The 13147-nt window shown below is 44.2% G+C and overlaps 1 protein-coding gene across 1 annotated transcript in view; it reads left to right on the top strand.

Annotated features, from left to right (window-relative positions):
• GDA (guanine deaminase) overlaps positions 1-13147 on the top strand; it is a 147843-nt gene that overhangs the window by 122904 nt on the left and 11792 nt on the right. The window contains exons 9-10 of the mRNA XM_082256066.1: positions 8434-8531; positions 9562-9629. Coding sequence (XP_082112192.1) covers positions 8434-8531; positions 9562-9629 — 166 coding nt within the window. The remainder of the gene's footprint in view (positions 1-8433; positions 8532-9561; positions 9630-13147) is intronic.

Raw genomic sequence — 13147 nt, 5'->3', positions numbered from 1 at the left:
ATTATTTAGTGACAACTTTGTGTAAAAAAAAAAAAAAACAAATTGTCATTTTCCTGAAACTTAGGGCAAAATATAAAATACTCCATGGACTCAATATGCCTCTCAGCAAATAGCTTTGGGTATCTACTTTCCAAAAAGGGGTAATTTGGGGGGTGTTTGAACAGTCCTGGCATTTTATGCTCAATTTTAGCAACACATCACCCACTCTTCTAACCACTTGAAAACCAAGCCTTTTCTGTGAGTTTTTGTTTACATGAAAAAATATTTTTTTTTCACAAGAAAATTACTTTGAACCCCCAAACATTATATATCTTTTTAAAGCAGAGGCCCTACAGAACAAAATGGTGGATGTTGCAATTTTTTTTGTTACACGGTATTTGCGCACACATTTTCCAAACGCAATTTTTGCGTAAAAAAAACACTTTTTTTATTTTTAATGCAGAAATACACCATATAATTCCAAATTGTTTGGTAAAATTTAAAAGATGATCTTATGCCGAGTTCATAGACACCTAACATGACATGCTTTAAAAATTGCGCACGCCCGTGCCGCGGCAACAAACTACGTACGGTTTTAAAAGCCTTTAAAAGTCTTTACAGGTTACCACTTTGGACTTACAGAGGAGGTCTACCACAAGAATTACTGCCCTCGACCTGGCGTTCACGGCGATACCTCACATGCATGCTGAAATTGCGGTTTACATATGACACTAGACCAACGCTTGTGCGCGCATTTGCGTGCAAGCACGGGGGGACAGGGGGGCTTGATTTTTTTTTTTTAATTTGCTTTCTTATGTTATTTTGACACCGTTTCTTTCATTTTTTTTTTCTTTAATCATTTTTATTGTTATCACGGTGAATTTAAATTTCCTCTATGATAGCAATCTGTAGTGACAGGTACTCTTTTTAAAAAAAATTGGGGTCTTTTAGACTCTAGATCTTTCCTCTGACCTTAACGCATCTGACCATACCAAAATTGGTGTGATAAAATACTTTCCCAATTTCCCAATGGCGCTGTTTATTTCTGGCGAAACAGAAGTCATGAAATGCTCGTAGCCTCCGGCATCTTAGGCCATAGAGATGATTGGAGCCATTCTCATCTCCAATCAGCTCTATGGTTAGATAATTGAACCACCGGCTGCACTCTCGGGTTAACCGGTGGGACAGGAGAGCCCGAGAAAAACCGTGGAAGGCAGCGGAAGGCGGCAGGAGGGGGGGGGGAGTCCCCTCCCACTGCATGTAAAAGCAGTCTAGCGGCCAATTATCCGCTAGGATTGCTTTTACATGTAAGCCGACCGCTTGCTGTAAAAAACGATACCAAGATGATGCCTAAATCTGCAGGCATCATCCTGGTATAACCACTCAAAGTCCAGCAACGTACCAGTACATTGCTGGTCTTTGTTTGGCATATAGGTTTTTTTTTTTTCATGCAGCCTGACGGCTGAACGAAAAAAAAGAGAACCTATCAGAAATCAGCACAGGAATAATGCGTAGTATTACTCATCATTAACCGCCCAAACAACCACCCACTGAATTTAATGATGGGTATACACGACACTATCCACGTATACCAAAATAGGATTTTAACTGCAGTGCTGAAATCAGAAAATCACCACAGCTGCTATCAGCAAAGGTATCCATATATGCTGAGCGCAAACGCTGTTTGTGTCAGAATATATAAAATCAATGCATGGTAGCCGACGAGTACCTGCAAGAGAAACAAGTCACAAAAGAATAAAAAAACAAAGTACATTAAAAAAAAGTACATTAGGAAGAGTAGGACATATAAAATGACTGACACAACAAAAGTTTTTGGATTCTCATCATTAACCGCCCAAACAACCACCCACTGAATTTAATGATGGGTATACACGGCACTATCCACGTATACCAAAATAGGATTTTAACTGCAGTGCTGAAATCAGAAAATCACCACAGCTGCTATCAGCAAAGGTATCCATGTATGCTGAGCGCAAACACTGTTTGTGTCAGAATATATGAAATCAATGCGTGGTAGCCGACGAGTACCTGCAAGAGAAACAGGTCACAAAAGAATGAAAAACAAACAAAGTACATTAAAAGTACATAGGAAGTGTAGAAGAACATAAAAAATGACTGAGACGACAACTATTTTTGGCTTTTATGTATTTTTTTTTTTTTTCTTCAAACGTCGAGTTCCAGGTTCCAGGTTCGGGTCTCTCAAAATGACGATAGCCATCGAACATCTTTTGAGACCCTGTGTAAATGTGCCCTAAACTGTGCCGTGCTGTACCCTATGCTAATAATCCACTAGTGTGTGGTAGCGACGGAAACAGTCACCGTGGCAAAGACCAGGTCGGTCAGGACAGTCGGGACAATAATTCCGGGTGTCACGCCTAAATCCGCGCTTGCTGCAGACACGGCATCTTTTTTGGGGGTATCGTTTGGTAGGGGTACTCGGGAGGTATTTCGGAAAATGCCTCTCATGCAGCCGGCTCACTGCATCTGGTTGGGGAAGTTGGGCAGGAGCACCAGCTGAATAAAGAAGGGCTCTGATTATCTCTTCTTGGAATTGAAAGAAGGATAATGTTCCAGCAGACGCTTTGTATAAGACAAAAGCGTTGTAAACAGCCAATTGAAATAGGTATACAGACACTTTTTTGTACCAGCGTCTGGCCTTACGGGCAATTAAGTACGGTCCCATCATCTGGTCATTGAAGTCCACCCCTCCCATTTTACGGTTATAGTCGTGGACACAGAGGGGTTTCTCAACAACAACACCGGTGACCGTAGTAATTTGGACTGCCGTGTCTGGGTGAATGGAGGACAGCACGTAAACGTTTCGTTTGTCCCTCCACTTCACTGCAAGCAATTCATCGCACCTCAAGCAGGCTCTCTCCCCCGAGCTCAGTGGGGCATTCACTAGCCGTTGGGGGAAGCCCCGGCGATTAGATCGCACGGTGCCACAAGCGCCAATTTGCAATTGATAGAGGTGTCTAAAAAGTGGCACGCTTGAATAGAAATTGTCCACGTACAAGTGGTACCCCTTTCCGAATAAGGGTGACACCAAGTCCCAAACTATCTTGCCGCTGCTCCCTATGTAGCCTGGGCAGTCGGGGGGCTCCACAGTGCTATCTTTTCCCTCATAGACACGGAAATTAACTGTATAGCCTGTGGCCCTGTCACAAAGCTTATACAACTTGACCCCGTATCTGGCACGCTTGCTGGGGAGGTACTGTTTGATAGCAAGGCGACCAGTAAACTTAATCAGGGACTCGTCAACGCAGACATCTTGTTGGGGGGTAAACAAGGCTGCGAACCGCTGATTGAAGTGGTCTATGAGGGGCCGAATTTTGTGGAGCCGATCATATTCGGGGTCTCCCCGAGGACGACAGAGTTCATTGTCGTTGAAATGCATGAACCGAAATATTTGTTGGTATCGAGCCCTGGACATAACAGCAGAGAACACGTACATTTGATGAATTGGGTCAGTGGACCAATATAACCGCAATTCATTCTTTCTTGTAATGCCCGTGTTGAAGGAAAGGCCCAGATAGGTTTTAAACTCCTGAATCGTAATAGGATTCCAGGCGAATGGTCTGGCAAGGGGTGAATTTGGGTTGGCGGCGATGAATTGTTGAGCGTACAAATTTGATTGGTCCACAATAGATCTGAAAAGATCTTCAGTGAAAAACAGCTCAAAAAAGTTTATGGGATTAAAACCAGCTGTTTCCACTTGGATTCCGGGTTGGGCGGTGAATGGGGGAAGTACTGGCGCTGTGGAATCTGTGGGCTGCCAATTAGGATATGCCAGCGCTTCAGGGAGGACACTATGGGCTCTACGGGCCTGTCTTCGGATACGCGGTGGCTGCGGGCCACTACTCGTGCTAGCCACCGCACCAGCTTCAACTGCACTCAGGTGACTCGCCACGTCACCAGGTGATACTGCAGTGCTGGTTGAAGGTCCAGGGTGTACTAGGCCGCTCGTGCTTGCCAGTTCACGAGAAGTGTGAGCGGCACTAGTACTGGCACTCTGCTGCATACCAGAAACCTCCAGTTCTTGCAAGTCAACAACTCCAGAATGGGGTCGGGTACGCCTGACCCTAGCAGGGACCCCTCTGTCGGAGCTATCTGTCAGGGAGCCGCTGCTGTCATCTGGTTCGTATACTGACCCTGATTCTGACAGTGAGGCTTCCCCATCGCTCTCACGTGCCGCGGTCAGCATTTCGTAGACCTCTTCACCACTGTACCAACGTTTTGTCATTTTAGTAACTAAATTTACCGGTACAGTAGTGCGACTACTAGGTAATAAAAGCACCTGGTTGTCGAGGACTATTTGGTCGCTACAAAGAAAAACTGCTAGTGCTAACAGAGATCAGGCCTGACTCTGCTAACGCAGCGGTTTTGTGTGATGTGTTTTTTGGAAGTGTCAGTAATCTATTGATTACTACACTTGCCTGGGTAAGGTGGGCTGGGCAGGGGGGCTAAACGCAGGTGCTAGCAGGAATCAGTGCTGATTGTGCAAACACTGCGTTTGGGGAACACTAAATTATGAGGACGCTAGTATAGTTCTGATCAGATCAGATATTGATCTGTTCAAACACTATACTAGTAACGGTGGTGTGTGTGTGTTAGTGTACTTGACTCTAACTGACGCTAAGTAACGGTGGTGTAGTGGGACCCTGACGCTAACTAGCTAGCCTAAGTTGTGTCACCCGTGACGCTAATACAGTGATCGGTAATCACTGTATATAGTGAACACTGTGACAGGGAAGTGAAGGGGTTAAACTGGGGGAGATCAAGGGGTTAAACCTTTATAGAGGATAGATGGCGGGTGGCCTAAACCTATTCGGGCCTAGCGCAAGCGCAAATTAGGGTCACCAGTGACACTAAATACAGTGATCAGTAGTTATCTGATATACTGTATATATTAGTGCACTGTTTTATATGGAGTGAAGGGGTTAACTGGGGAAGATCAAGCGGTTAAAAGTTTATTAGGGAATAGGTGGCGGGTGCCCTAACCCTATATGGGCTTAGCGCAAGCGCAAATTAGGGTCACTAGTGACACTAAATACAGTGATCAGTATTTACCTATATACTGTATTTAGTGCACAGAGTAATAGGTAGTGAAGGGGTTAACTGGGGCTGATCAAGGGGTAAAAACTTTATTAGGGGATAGGTGGCGGGTACCCTAACCCTATTTGGGCCTAACGCAGGCGCAAACTACGCTCACAAGTGACACTTATACAGTGATCAGTAAAATATCTGTATACCACTGTATATAGTGTTCACTGTGAGGGGTTTGGGGGTGATCAGGGGGTGATCAGAGGTGATGAAGGGGTTAAATGTGCCTATGTGAGGTGTGTCAGTGTAGTGTTGGTGGAAACTCACATTTTTGGTGTGTCTCTGTCTCTCTCCTGGAAACGAAAGGACTTCAGGAGGGACAGTGACATCACTTCCCCTGTCTGTGTTTACATTACACAGACAGGGGACAGATTGCCATTGGTGGGGACCGATCTACAGACACTGACCAAAAATCATTGGTCAGTATCTGGTGATTGATCGGTTCCCTACCGAATGCCATCGGTATCGGGACCCGCGGCACGCGGGAGCGCGCTCTGGAGCCGCGATCGCGCATGACGTTAATACTACGTGGCTGAGCGGTATCGTGCCGCACTGCCGCAGTAGTATTACCGCGCGCGGTCCTAAAGTGGTTAAAGGTAGCCATCCTCACCTGTGATTTGTTTGTTTGTAATTAGTGTGTGTGTGTATAAACGGTCCATGAGTTTCTGGACTCATGACAGACCCTTGCATCTTTCATCCAGTGCTGCACTGACGTTTCTAGATTCTGAGTCATGGGGAAATCAAAAGAACTGTCAAAGGATCTGCGGGAAAAGGTAGTTGAACTGTATAAAACAGGAAAGGGATATAAAAAGATATCCAAGGAATTGAGAATGTCAATCAGCAGTGTTCAAACTCTAATCAAGAAGTGAAAAATTAGGGGTTATGTTGAAACCAAACCACGGCCAGGTAGACCAACTAAAATTTCAGCCACAACTGCCAGGAAAATTGTTTGGGATGCAAAGAAAAACCCACAAATAACTTCAGGTGAAATGCAGGACTCTCTGAAAACATGTGGTGTAGCTGTTTCAAGATGCACAATAAGGAGGCACTTGAAGAAAGATGGGCTGCATGGTCGAGTCACCAGAAGAAAGCCATTACTACGCAAATTCCACAAAGTATCCCGCTTACAATACGCCAAACAGCACAGAGACAAGCCTCAAGCCTTCTGGCACAAAGTCATTTGGAGTGATGAGACCAAAATTGAGCTTTTTGGCCACAACCATAAACGCTACATTTGGAGAGGAGTCAACAAGGCCTATGAAGAAAGGTACACCATTCCTACTGTGAAACACGGAGGTGGATCGCTGATGTTTTGAGGATGTGTGAGCTACAAAGGCACAGGAAATTTGGTCAGAATTGATGGCAAGATGAATGCAGTAAGTTATCAAAAAATACTGGAGGAAAATTTGCATTCATCAGCCCGGAAGCTGCGCATGGCACGTACTTTGACATTCCAACATGACAATGATCCTAAACACAAGGCCAAGTCGATCTGTCATTGGCTACAGCAGAATAAAGTAAAGGTTCTAGAGTGGCCATCTCAGTCTCCTGACCTCAATATCATCGAGTCACTCTGGGGAGATCTCAAATGTGCAGTTCATGCAAGACAGCCCAAGAATTTACAGGAACTGGAGGCTTTTTGCCAGGAAGAATGGGCAGCTTTACCACCTGAGAAGATAAAGAGCCTCATCCCTAAATACCACAAAAGACTTCAAGCTGTCATTGATGTTAAAGGGGGCAATACACGGTATTAAGAACTGGGGTACGTAAACTTTTTATCAGAGTCATTTGGGTAGTTTCTGTTGTCATTATGATTTAAAAAGAGTAAACACAGTTGATTGGTAATAAATAGCTTCAGCCAAACACTAACCATGAGTGAAAGAAAAGTTTTTGTGTTATCATTCATATTCTCTGAAAAATGGCCAAGAAATCATAAATTCTGCCAGGGCATGTAAACTGATGAGCACAAAACTGTGTGTGTGTGTGTGTGTGTGTGTATATATATATATAAAACACTCTAGGTCTGACCCTTAAGGTATATGCTAAGTCTTTACAGTGGGGAATGTAATAGTGGTTTTTCGCTTCTGAATTAACTGCTTTTGTAGGTGATGGTGATGCAACTAGCAGAGTAGGGTAAGATTTATCCTACTTCATTAGCTGTTCAGTTGCAGGTGTATGGATTTTATGGCGTTGATGAACTTTGAGTATACATTGCAGATAGGGCAGCAGTCTTCAATATGTGTTCATTCACAGAAATTAGTTATTATTGGTCAAAAACATGAGGTATGGGTGTTTGTAAACCAACCTTGGCAGTCCTGCCTCCCCAGACCACGACCTATGTTAGCTATGCAGAAATCAAGCTGTGGCTGCATCAAATAGCCATCTTATGTACAGGCAGCACAGGCTTATTATTCTCTAGGAGTTACAATAAATCAGACAGGTTAGAAAGCCTTGTCTGATCACTACTGTTCCCTTGTAGATAATCCTACGTCATTTCTGTAAATGCAGAGTTTGCAAGTGTGTTCCACCTTATATACTTTATTTTTATTAAAGTGATACTAAACACACAGTTTAATTTACATTGGCCCTTCTATTTCTGTATATGGATACTGGCACTGTACTCATTTTAAATAAAAAGAAAAAAATCGAAGTACCTCTATACAAATCAATTTACAGCTGTCACATGACCCAGCTCTTTCCCTGTCTGCAGGGAAACATAAGCAGGTGTAATATCAATAAACTGTTTTAAATTGGCATACAAATAGATATTTTAAATTAAATCTTTATTATTTTGTGGAAATAATATGGTGTGGATGGATTTCTGTCAGTCACAGGCTGTATCTCACCCCTCCAGTCCATGTCTTAGAACAAGAGGGAGGTGAAGTCTCTATTAATCTACATGTAATATTCTGCCCTCATTGTGTTTAACTGGGTAATGGGCATGGAGGAGGAGGGAGGGAGTAGACTGTAATTTTTCACTGTGTGTATGCCCACATGTGTGACTCTATAGTCACATGGGCTGCTCAGATGTGATAGGGATTAAATGCTCAGCATAGAGACTCACTGAAAACCGAGCATGTGCACAGTTGCAACCACATCTGCAAAATCTCTGGCTGAATTGGGGACATTAACAGAAGGTGGAGATAGAGAGCAGCAGGATCAACCATTTTTTTGCAGAATACAGAAAACAAATCTCATAGTGACTGTGTGAGTATGAACAGCATCTAATACAGCATTTATTGATAGTTTTTTATGATGTCAGTTTAGTGACACCATCATCTGGGGGCTTTCCAGACATTTATATTCATGTGTTTGCTTCTATACTTTCAGACAGTAATGGCACACGGCTGCTACCTCTCCAATGAAGAGCTACTTATTTTCAGAGAAAAAGGGGCTGCAATATCACATTGCCCAAATTCAAACATTTCGTAAGTGAATAACACAATATGCATTAGATGCATACAATATAAATTGAATATATTAAAAAAAATCCTAATAAACCATCTAACCTTTGTATCACATATATTGTAGTTTTTCTTCTGGCATTTCAGCTGTTCTTTGCTAATTTAGTAATGAATAAAACACTTTAAATATACAATATTTTAGGAGCTCTGGTGAAGACAAGGCAGCTCCCTAGAATTGGCCCTTTTTTTACGGGCCTTCACCTTTGCTGTATATACTGGCATGCTGGCCTTTCCTAAAGGGTATCCTGCCTATCCAAGACTCCTTTTAGTCCTCTGTTGTGTCTATAACTAACTTCTGGTTGGCCAGTCTGCCCCCCCCCCCCACGTGGGTGGGGCCAAAGTCAAATTTTACAAAAGTTGCATTTTAAAAACGATATATATAAGTTCAGCTGGCTCTAGCTCTGGGTCTAGTAATCATTTGAACATGTGTTTTTTATTGAACATACCCTTGCGTTCAGTTTTTTGATCATATGCTAAGTTTGAATAGCCTTCTTTTGTAAGTTTTGGACAAGGATGGCTCTTCTATCATGTTTTTATTGCTGCTTGGGTCTCTGCTGGGAAGATTTTTTTTCACTTCAAGATCCTTGCCAATGGCACAGAAAGGGAGATAAATCCCCTTAACTGGAAATAAGACAGCAATTAGAACCAATAATAAAAGAATCTAACCTTTCCCTACTGTACTGAGAAATCTATATACTGCAGTATATGAGAACGATGTCTCAATGACCACTGCCACTGTGAAATGGAATGAAGGGAATCTCTCCAACAGAGATAAGGCAATACAAAACTGGCAGGAGTTCTAATCCTTTCTAGCCCCAAAATTAAAATAATAAATAGTTCACTTTATGCTGTATTGTAAAATTATTGTCAGATCTATTTCCAAGCACTTTGGCAAGAACCTGTGTCGGGTTTAATGAATGGCCCTGTAGAACATTTGTGTTGGTAATTAGATTAGGTACAAACTAAATTTATATTTGCAACTTGTTTTGTTTAGCTTATGCAGTGGCCATCTTGATGTCCAAAACATTCTAAAGCATAAAGTTAAACTGGGACTTGGGACTGGTAAGCAAAAAACTTTTTATGATTTTTTTTATGTAGTGAGTAGGCTAATAAAGTAAGATAAAAGCTAAATATGTGATTAAAACGTAGCTCCAGCCAAACATCTAAATACACAAAATAAATACATCTGTAAAGGCTTTGTATTTCTGTCCTTCTAGTCTTGAGATTAAACAGTTTTGCCACCAACAAAATTCTATCTGGCAGAGGAGGAGAGCTGATTTTGCTCTACCTCAGTTAAGTAACTTTTAAAGGGCATGTCTCTCCCTCAGTCTGTAACTGGAAAGCAAAAGAGAAGTAGCCTGTGAACAGGTTGTATCACTGCTGGTTCAGTGAGTTAGTGTCTGGCCCAGGCTGGAGTAAAGGGTTATGTTATGTGTGCTCAGTTCCTTGACTTTTTGGTCCCATACAGCCCACCTGTAGTATAAAAAGGGGGAGGGCTGAGATCCAAGCCTCTTGCTCTTGGTTGGTTCTGTTCCACTCTTGGCTCATGGTACTGGGACTTCTGTGCCTTGCAGTCCACTGAAGGCACTGGGGTTTCAGGAGGACATCCAAGACATGGAGAATACCAGTATGGACTATTACGTCATAGAGGTACGCCTGGGCAGCTTCACAACCATAGATAGGATTAGGGATTGGACTTGTTCATATTGGACTTTAATGTTGAAGTCTCTCCAGTAAAGTTACATTAACTGTTGCAAGCCTGGTTTGAAGTTACTCAAAGGGGTGCATGTGTGTTTGGGCGTCTAAAGAACCAGTGTCTGTAAACACAAAGGGGGATGAAGCTACACCACTACAAAAGGGTTAACTTGGCAAAGACAAAGAAGAGAAATGCAGTTGCTAAGAGTAACCAAGCACAAGTTTGAGACACCAAGCAATCAGTCATTAGGCGTGGTACCTGGTAAGAGGACAGGCCCTCCGGGTGCGAGGGGATCATTAACTGGCTCCCAAATCATGTTGTGGAGATCTTTGGCCTGGTCACAAGGTACAGGAAAAAAGGAGTAAAAGCATGCATGAGGTTCACGCTATGTGCTTGGCGGGACCCGATTCTGTTACTTTGAGTAAGGAAACAGAGGTACACTGGACTGGTGGAGTGGGCGTAGGTTTAGCATGTCCCTCCTAATGTAACACCTACCAAGATGCCATGTGTAGTGACATGCAACAAGACACTTTTTAGAGGAAGTTTGTACTTTAATTATTGCACACAGTGAGGCTCATCTCTAAGTCAGGGAACTGCCTTAATGTTAGAATGTAAACGTGACTGCAGTCTCCGCCTGGTCCTGGGCATTGATGAACATGCTCTGCAGGGAGGAAAGGTACTGCCATATGCAGGGCAAGTAGGCCCCGCCCACAAGCAGACTGAGTAACTCACCTGGCACTGGTGATGCAGCTCAACTGGCTCTTTGTGTTGGTTATTAAGCAAGAGGCTGATAATGGGTCAAATTCAGGTTCATACACTGCTTGCATTTAAAGAAAATCTGCCAAAAATTGACAAAAAATCATAGTGTTGTAGAGGAGACTATAAACAAGAAAAACACTTGGATTCAATAGCATTTTAAAGCAGAAAGCTGCATACAACTGGGGGCGCTTGACATAATTTTGTCCTTGGATACCAGTTTCTCAAAATAGCACCCCAGAGAATATACAGATAGAACAGGGAAGGGTTTGAACCTCTTTTGAGTGTTTATTAATCTCTGAATCGGTAAAAGTAAGAGAAACAAAACAGGAAAAGGAGTCAGCCTTCTGAAAGGGAAATCACAACATCACTAGGGGTCAGAAGTGGCGTACGCCAAATTAACTAAGCTGACAGACCAATTTTAGGTCTATCTGCACCACCTACTCCAGTTTCTATAACAGGGTGAAATGAAAAATAGCGCAGGTCTGCCCCTAATTAACATTTCTCTTTCATTCATCAACGGACACAACACTCCATAAATCATAACTACTAGGTTATATTGCCTCCTCCAGGAGTAGGACCAGGCAGAACTAAAAACACCTGGCTACACCCATGGGCCTGTCCTCAGCTGGTATATTATCCCATTCTCTGCTCTAGGTAATCAGTTTTACTCTGTCTAATCAGGAGTAGGGACATAGGCTCCCGGCTAGGATCTCTAGTCCTAGCAGCTTTTTTTCTCCTTCCTTACATCTTTTTTGTTTTTTCTCTCGGGAGATCTACAATCAAATTAATAATCTAGATCCAGTGGTCCCCCCAGCCAAGTCAGCAAGGGTGTGCAGACCACAGCTACATGCTAGGTCGGCCGCAACATAGCCTCACAAACAGAGGCTGGCCCGCGAGTTAAACGTCTCGCAGGGTCGCATACGACTGGGCTTGGGTCTGAGTCGCAGCAGTCCCTTGGCCAACAGCTCCCCTACTTCGGTGGTGAGGATTTTGTCTGGGGTGTTACCCACACCACAGTAAGAACAGTTCCTCTCCCCTTTCGGCGTTTTTTTGGGGTGAGCGCCGGTAACCTCCAGGGACAATCAGACCTGCCTGCAGGTTCCCTCCTCCCATCCTTAAAAATCCCCCAGTGAGCTGGGCTTCCTTCGCTTCCTTTCCCCCCTGTCTGGACCTGGAGTCTGATGGGGGTCCCAGGGCAGAGTATGCAGCAGAGACCCCTGGGGTCCCCTCCCCACTCTGTAAGGGTCCTGGTATAGTGTGTCCTGCCCTGGTTGTCTGGAGGGGTCCCAGTGTAGGAGACCCCTAGGTGCATGCCCCACTGTTTACAGTGTGAGTATAAAGCAGGGGGGTCCCAGTGCAGAGACTGGTGCAGAGTGCGCAGTGGAGTCTCTCCTAACGTGTGTCCTACTTTCAGGAGGGGGTCCCCTTGCAGAGGGTGTAGCGTTGCAGAGGTCACATGGAAAATCCTGGCAGCATGCTGTAGCTGATGGCAGCCATTTTTCCTTAGTCTGGCTTGTCTCCAGTTGGCGGCCATGTTTGTGTAGCCTGATGATGTCACGGGGGCCATTTTACCTTAGTCTGGCTGGTCTCCAGCTGGCGTCCATGTTTGTGTAGCCTGACGATGTCACGTGGGACATTTTCACTTAATTCGAGAGACGCTGGAGATGACCGAAGCCTCGTGGGGATGCCAAAGCTCCTCTTCTTCATATTCCTATTCCTCCTCAGTTTCCTTTTCCTGTGCCCAGGACATACGAACAGGTATGGTGTCCATGGTGATGCTGGGTCCGAATTCTCAGCGCTCCTCCAATCGGTAGGGTGGCATGTCCCTCAGAACCCCAGCTTCCTATGGTTGCCCTGACGGTGGTCCTGCAGTCCTTAGTGTCCCGGGTGGAAGTGGCGTGTGGGCAAAGGCCCAGGAGGAAGCGTCCCCCGCCTTTCCCTGCTCAGTCTGTCTCTTCTAAGCAGCAACTTTTTTGGCTCTGAGGAAGGGGGCTCGCACCTGAAACGCGTCAGCCCAGCCACAGCAGCCCCATGCGGCACACTGCATGCCATTCAGCATCATGGGGTACCTTGACTACCTTGGAGATTTTATGTACATTATGTTGATGTGTGTACATTCACACCT

Source organism: Pelophylax lessonae (genome assembly GCF_965119305.1).
Source record: "Pelophylax lessonae genome assembly, chromosome: 1".
NCBI lineage: Eukaryota > Metazoa > Chordata > Amphibia > Anura > Ranidae > Pelophylax > Pelophylax lessonae.
The sequence above is the reverse complement of the archived record's forward strand: the minus strand, read 5'-3'. Positions and strand labels throughout refer to the sequence as shown.